The sequence below is a fragment of the Hypomesus nipponensis genome, chromosome 26, assembly GCF_054491055.1.
Source record: "Hypomesus nipponensis isolate SF chromosome 26, ASM5449105v1, whole genome shotgun sequence".
NCBI lineage: Eukaryota > Metazoa > Chordata > Actinopteri > Osmeriformes > Osmeridae > Hypomesus > Hypomesus nipponensis.
The window spans coordinates 7,615,001-7,622,500 of record NC_140386.1 but is presented as its reverse complement, the minus strand read 5'-3'; the positions used below and the strand labels follow the sequence as shown (position 1 = coordinate 7,622,500).

At 56.8% G+C, this 7,500-nt stretch overlaps 1 protein-coding gene and 1 long non-coding RNA gene across 2 annotated transcripts in view; one reads left to right on the top strand and one right to left on the bottom strand.

The window, feature by feature from the left end:
• The window catches only part of trabd2b (TraB domain containing 2B), a 49,343-nt gene that overhangs the window by 16,237 nt on the left and 25,606 nt on the right, over positions 1 to 7,500 (bottom strand). Inside the window, exon 3 of the mRNA XM_084692886.1 lies at positions 57 to 203. Coding sequence (XP_084549012.1) covers positions 57 to 203 — 147 coding nt within the window. The remainder of the gene's footprint in view (positions 1 to 56; positions 204 to 7,500) is intronic.
• The window catches only part of LOC146221269 (uncharacterized), a 67,361-nt gene that overhangs the window by 39,648 nt on the left and 20,213 nt on the right, over positions 1 to 7,500 (top strand). The gene's annotated exons all lie outside the window — the stretch shown is intronic.

Here is a 7,500-nt window from a genome sequence, read left to right as displayed (position 1 = left end):
GGGGCTCACAGCCCCAGTGATGTTGAACCCTCAGGGTGGAGGTCGGGGCGACTGACCTGGGAGGTGTCGTGGTTGAAGATGATGGAGCCGAGGTCTCCGCAGTTGTAGTGGGCGATGAGGTCCTCAGTGGTGTAGGAGCCCTGCAGGCTGCCTGCCCGGACGCTCTCGTGCTGGAGGAGCGTCTGGTTCAACGCAAACAGCACCTGGGGACAGGTGGGGGGAGGAGGAGGGTAGAGATCAGTGGGAAACCGTGGACTGTACAGTACATCGCTTTGGATGAAGTAGCATTATAGCTCAGTGGTAGAGCAGTTTGATTAGCGGGTCAATGGGTCACAGGTTCGAATCCCCTTCCGTACGTCGCCTTTGGATAAAAACGAAACAAACACATTGCGCCTTGGAGGACGTCGTCAGGGAGCTTTGCGTACTGTAACCGCGGCGGCCATGACGGCCACGCCGGAGGTCCCGGCCTGGGAAGAACCTCGGAATGTAAACAGCTCCGCACACCAGCGCAGACGGCCGTCACTGCGACGACGCCCCGGGCCTCCTCCGCAGGTTCCCCTGGCTGTGTTGGCCTCCCGGGAGCCCCGCAGGCTAAACCGACCACAAGAGGGATGGCACGAGCCCAGCTTCTCAACCCTCAAGAGGAGGCGCAGGGGAGAGGAGGAAAGGGGGAGAGTGGCCCTTTAAAATAGTCATCTCCCGGGCCAAAGCGCCGTAAATTTACAGCCCCCCCCCCCCCCCACCCTATTAAAATAAAAAGTAAACCCTCTTTAGGGAGGATTTACGGTGTGAGGCAGCCAAGCAGGGCCAGGGACAGACACCGCAGCTGTCCCAGACACGAGGGGTTAACCTCGCTGGACCCGCCCCCCCCCCCCCCCCTCACTCCCGCGACGCTCTGTGATTGGTCTGGCAGCCGCGCTGTCATTCGTGGTTAAGCGTTCTGACAGGAGGCGGAGGGAGAGGAAAATAGAGACGTCGAAAGAGAGGGGAATGGAGAACGAGGGAGGGATAGTGAGAGAGAGACAAAGACAGAGACAGACAGAGACAGACAGAGACAGACAGAGACAGACAGAGACAGACAGAGACAGACAGAGACAGACAGAGAGACAGACAGAGAGACAGACAGAGAGAGAGACAGAGAGAGAGACAGAGAGAGAGACAGAGAGAGAGACAGAGAGAGAGACAGAGAGAGAGACAGAGAGAGAGACAGAGAGAGAGACAGAGAGAGAGACAGAGAGAGAGACAGAGAGACAGACAGAGAGACAGACAGACAGAGAGACAGACAGAGAGACAGACAGAGAGACAGACAGAGAGACAGACAGAGAGACAGACAGAGAGAGGGGGAGGGGGGAGAGAGAGGGTGTTCTCCGAGTTCAACAGATTTGGTTTCAAACGGTCTCACATTCCGCCCACTAATACATTCATATCCGATGTGGTGTGGTCACTTGATTTGATTGGAGCACATGACTGAGCTTGTATATATCCCAGTAGAACCCCCCCTCCCCCTCCCATCTTTCCCTGTAATCCCGCCTGCCCCCAGCAGGCCTGGGGAGACCGACAGCTGGCGTAAATACTGATGGGAGCCCGCCAGAAGGCCGTGATTTGTGGAGCGACTTGGGTCCTGCAGCTGCACCCCTGATCCAGCCGGGAGACTCGCAGGGCCCGGCCGTAACTCACACAATTATGTTATGTTTTTGCAATCACTTATTGGAAGGTCGGCAGCTTATTGTGCTGCCTTACTTGAGCGTTGCTTAAACTGCTGTTGACCCCTCTAATAGGCTCCTCACACCCACGCCCCCCCCCCCCCAAGCTCTGCCCTGTGATTGGCCAGGCTCTGAGAGGATTCTGAGGTCATGGTGTTTGCTAAGCAGGCCCTGGCTCTTACCTAATGAGGGGGGACACCACTAGTTAGCATGCCTCCAACCTCCTTAGCCTTCCCCCTCTCTCCGTCTCCTGTCTCTTCCTACCTCTCTCTCCCCCTCTTCCTCCTCCCCAGCTCCCTCCCTCTCCCCTTCCTCCTCCTCCCTAGCTCCTCCTCCCCCTTCTCTTTCCCTCCCTCCCTCTCCTAGTCATCCTCCTTCTCGTGTCTTCCTCCCTCTACCCCTCTTCGTCCTTCTCTCTTCCTCCCTCCCTATCCTCCTCCTCCTCTCTCTCTCCCTCTCTCTCCTTCTGGGTACTCCCTATCCTCTCTCTCTCCCTCTCTCTCCTTCTGGGTACTCCCTATCCTCTCTCTCTCCCTCTCTCTCCTTCTTGGTACTCCCTATCCTCTCTCTCTCCCTCTCTCTCCTTCTGGGTACTCCCTATCCTCTCTCTCTCCCTCTCTCTCCTTCTTGGTACTCCCTATCCTCTCTCTCTCCCTCTCTCTCCTTCTGGGTACTCCCTATACTCTCTCCCTCTCTCTCCTTCTTGGTACTCCCTATCCTCCTCTCATCTTTTCCGTGTCGGCCCCCCCTCCTGGCCTCATGAGCTCAAAGCAGATCCGTGTTATTTATCCACTTCGACAAGTTTTCTTTTCAGCCATGCGTGTGCCCCCCCCCCCCCCCCCCCCTGCCCCGGCGCGCCCCTCTGCTGCCCTGCCAGGGTGCTAATCCCCAAATGGGCCGCGATCAGACCCGCTCGCGGTGCTGGGAAGAGCTCTCACCCCCCCACCCACCGTACCTCAGCCGGCCCTGCCGGACCCCCGCTGCTGCAGTAATGACAGCATGAAATCATGTTAGATATTTATTTCTGTCTCGCGTGTGCTGCTTTATTGTCTTCGTTTTTCCCCTCATCAGGTTATGTGTGTGTGTGTGTGTGGGGGGGGGGGGGATGAAGGCCTGGCTTTCTGGCTGGGTGGGAGAGGGCTGGCTGGCTGGCTGGGTGGGTGGGAGAGGGCTGGCTGGGTGGGTCCCGGGCTGGGAGAGGGCTGGCTGGCTGGCTGGCTGGCTGGGAGAGGGCTGGCTGTCTGGCTGGGTGGGTCCTGGGCTGGGAGAGGGCTGAGCCCTGCAAAGCCTCCACCTGCCAGGCCCTCTGAGGGGATGCCAGCCTCGGGAGTTTCCCCTGAACACAGCAAACTGCACCAGACACCCTGGACCAGGGTCTGGGGGAGGGAGGGAAGGAGGGAGGGAGGGAGGTAGGGAGGGGTTATGTCTGTCTACTGGTATGGCCAGGCACATCTTACTGAGCCGTAGCCATGGCGTCAGTGATGCCATGATTGTGTAAGTATGTGTTGGGGTACTGTGTGTGGGTGTGGTAGTGTGGTTGTTGATAGACTAGAGTGGCTGCGCTCTGGATGAAGTGGGTCTCTCTGTAGAGAGCCCGGTTTTCCTGGAGAGCTTAAGAGGAGCTCTCAGTAAGTCTCTGATCAGCATGTGTGATTTATCACCAGGGTTCATAGATCCAGATCAGCGCACATCCATATAAACCTGCCTGCGTAATCAGACAAAGGTTTCATTCGAGAACAAAACTGGAACAAGCTTGGATCCTCGTGGATGGTCTTGGAACCTCGGATATTTAGCGAGCGCTGCATTCCAAAATTTCATTAGTGGTCGTTGGAAAAAAAGAGAGTGAAAGAGTTAGAGAGAGAGAAAGAGAGAGAGGGTGGGGAGGAGGTAGAAAATAAACGAGAGAGAATGTTAATGTTCTCAAAAAAAGTAGAGCGAAAAAAGTAGGAGAAAAACCTGGTCATTCATCAACACAAGTGTGCACTGGAGCAATTGACCTTGAAGTGTATTAAACTGCAGCTGTTTGTAAGCATTAGTGTGGTTGGTTTTCCGTCCGAGACTTTGACGCTGTTATAACGTGTAACGAGTGGGTGCTGATGACAAGCTGCTGGACGGCTTTCTCCTGTCAGCTACCTCACCGGCCTCGCTCACTCTCCCCCCCGGCTCCCTCTCTTTATCCTCAGTCTCACTTTCACCCTTCCTCCTCTCCCCCTCCCCCTTCTCCCTCTCCTCTCACCCATCCTCCCCAACTCCTGCTCTCTTTCTTAAGAACGGACTAGCTTATTCTCTCTCTCTCTTTCTCTCTCTCTCACTCTGTCTCTCTCTCTCTCTCTCTCTCTTGCGTCACCAATATAAAAAAAGAGAACCGCGAAAGAGAAGAATCGGGCGAGAAACGAAGAGCGGGCGAGCGAGCTGCAGCGCGAAAGGGGAGAGGAGGAATGAAAGGAGAGGACGGCCGGTCGAGGGAGCATGTGTTCCCCAGGTGAAGGCATGTGCCCAGCGGCAACACTCGGGGTGAGGGAGGGGATAGAGGGACCAGGGGCAGGTGCCGGTGAGGCCTGTCGAGGACTGCCCAGCGTCAGGCATGAGATCTGAGAGAAGCGGGCCCCTGAGTGAGAACTCTATAGACATTTAATCACTCTCTGATAAAGAAAAACATTCTCAACTGCTTGAGGCGCCGTTCCTCTCCGGTGCCAGCCCCCTTCACTCCTCCCTCCCCCCCCCCCCCCCTCCGCTCCCCTTTCAGAGGCGTTTCTGTTCTGCCATCAGACCCGCGACCTTTGACCCTGGGACGCGCCCGGCTGGGCTCGGCCAGGCTGGGGCTGGGGGTGGGGGGGGGGGGGGGAGGGATCGTGTTCGGGGCACCCAGAGATGAGGGGAGCCAGGCTGAAATAACATCCCAGACCAAAAGCTGCAATCTCAGCCCCACGGCCGGCTGAGCGGACCTGGATGGAGGGGAAACCTGAGATTTGGATTGTGAGCTTGAAGACACACACACGCGCACACACACTGCTTTTTCGTGCGGTTTTAACACGCCGTGCCGTCGACAGTTCGTCGAAGAAACCCGGCGTACGAGACCGAATACAGCCGTAAGCGGGAGGATCGAGACATCCTGGCCCGGGCTGCTGCGAACTGTCAACATGACAAAGACCCAGATCATCAAGCCCAAAATCCAGTCTGTTCCATCTGTCTCACTGCTCCGTCCTGTCTGGGTGCAAGCTCCGTGTCTGACTGCCTCACAGTGGGCGTGTCCTCCTCTGCCTCTCACAGACTGCCTCGTCGGATCTTCTCTGCCTCCGGAGCACCTTGATGACGTTTACTCGAGAGGCAAGGAAGGCGATGTCGTAGCAGAACACTTCAAAGTCGACTGGACCCTCAGAAGGTAGCTTTGCGGCTATCTCTGACCGTTTTATCAACTGGACCCCGAGAATCCGCTCCTTTTGTTCTCGAAAAGTAACCCTGTAACCTGTCAGGGGCTGTAAAACGAAACATTCAGGCATAAAAATGCCTCACATGTGATTTCCAACTTCCAAGGATTGCCAGAATATTTTTACAGCCCCTCGGCGCCTTTCTTTGTAACTTTCGCTTACATGAAGGTAAGCGATGCCTTCGACTGATCGCATCTGGCAACGATATCGGCCCAGATATCCCAGTCATTAAAAAATCTCTCCAGGAAGCAGCTTTGCACATGCGCTGTCATCACCTGCGTATCACCCCGGACATGATTGCGTGCATCAGGTCCACTGTGCCATGGGCAGAAGACACTGAAGCCTGATCTCCACCATATTTCAACACTCTCTCTTGTCAGACGGTCTTTTCCGGTTTAGATCTTCCCTATTCTTTTCATCGTCTCTCTCTCTCACTCTCTTTCTCAGTGACTCTCTCTCACACTCTCTCTCTCTCTCTTCAGTGATCTCCCTCGTTCTCTCCCTCCTTCCTGTCTCCCTCTCGGCTCAGGAAATCCTGGGATTACCCCCAGACAATCTCAGTGGCAGAAGCCAACTTGCTCTCGTCTCCCAGAGAAAGCCAGCCATTCTTCCCTCTCTCTCTCTGTCTCTGTGTCTCTCTCTCTCCCTCTCCCTCTCTGTCTCTGTGTCTCTCTCTCTCCGCCCCCCCCCCCCCCCAAGCCTTCTCACAGCCTCCATTCCTGCCCCGCTTCCCCCCCAAAGCCATACTCCCTGACCCCCCTCCTCCAGCCCTCCTCCAGTCCGTTTAATAAGATCCTGGGAGTTCGCTAGGCCCTGCTCTCTTTACACTTGTTCGCAAACAAGCCCCGCTGTTTGACTTGGCAGGCCCAGGACAACACCATTCATCCATTCATGCCCCTCCTGAAAATGGAGAAAATAATCAAATGAAAAAAAAGAGTGGTTTGAAAGCGAGAGCAGGCAAGGCTTCTGCAGCAGACGTCCTTCTCTGTGCGTGGCCAAGACGAGATGAGAGAAAGAGGGGGGGGGGGGAGAGGGAGAGGGAGAGGGAGAGGGAGTGTTCGGGTCAAACTGAGCTCCACTCCAACAGAGCCACTAGCCCCGAGCTCTCCCTCCACCAGGCCCACACCACCCAGAACATCCAGGCCCACACCACCCAGAACATCCAGGCCCACACCACCCAGAACATCCGGACCCACACCACCCAGAACATCCAGGCCCACGCCACCCAGAACATCCAGGCCCACGCCACCCAGAACATCCAGGCCCACACCACCCAGAACATCCAGGCCCACACCACCCAGAACATCCGGCCCACACCACCCAGAACATCCAGGCCCACACCACCCAGAACATCCGGACCCACACCACCCAGAACATCCAGACCCTGTTTCCCAGGGAGCACAATCCCACTGGAGACCTCCAGCCCTGTTACGATGTGCTATACTATCCTAACCAGACGATCTGGTTCCACTACGTACACATGGAGAAGCTACATGTTTAAGACACACACACACACACGCTCTCCTCCTCCCAAACCGGGGGCCATATCCCTCTTATCTCCGAGTCTGCTTTAGTTCATTTAATAGCTTCGGACAGTATAATTCCCTAAGAATGATTTGTGTTTCTCAGAGTCCACTTCCAAGGTCCTGTGGAAACCTGAGAGAAGCACATAAGCTCCAGTATGGAGACGGATGGTGTGGTGGAGGACCCAGGCTCAGAGGAACCCGGCTCAGTGGACCCAGGCTCAGAGGAACCCGGCTCAGAGGAACCCGGCTCAGAGGACCCAGGCTCAGAGGACCCCGGCTCAGAGGAACCCGGCTCAGTGGATCCAGGCTCAGTGGACCCAGGCTCAGAGGACCCAGACTCAGAGGAACCCGGCTCAGTGGACCCAGGCTCAGTGGACCCAGGCTCAGAGGACCCCGGCTCAGAGGACCCCGGCTCAGTGGACCCAGGCTCAGTGGACCCCGGCTCAGAGGAACCCGGCTCAGAGGACCCAGGCTCAGAGGACCCAGGGTCAGAGGAACCCGGCTCAGTGGAACCAGGCTCAGTGGACCCAGGCTCAGAGGACCCAGACTCAGAGGAACCCGGCTCAGTGGACCCAGGCTCAGTGGACCCAGGCTCAGAGGAACCCGGCTCAGAGGAACCCGGCTCAGAGGACCCAGGCTCAGTGGACCCCGGCTCAGAGGAACCCGGCTCAGTGGATCCAGGCTCAGAGGACCCAGGCTCAGAGGACCCCGGCTCAGAGGAACCTGGCTCAGACATGTCCGGGTCTGTTCTCCAGGGACTCCGTCCCTACCCGGGCCATGCCCTTGACAGGCTCAGTTCTGCTCTGGTCCGCCTTGGTGTCTATGTGTGTGTGTATGAATCTT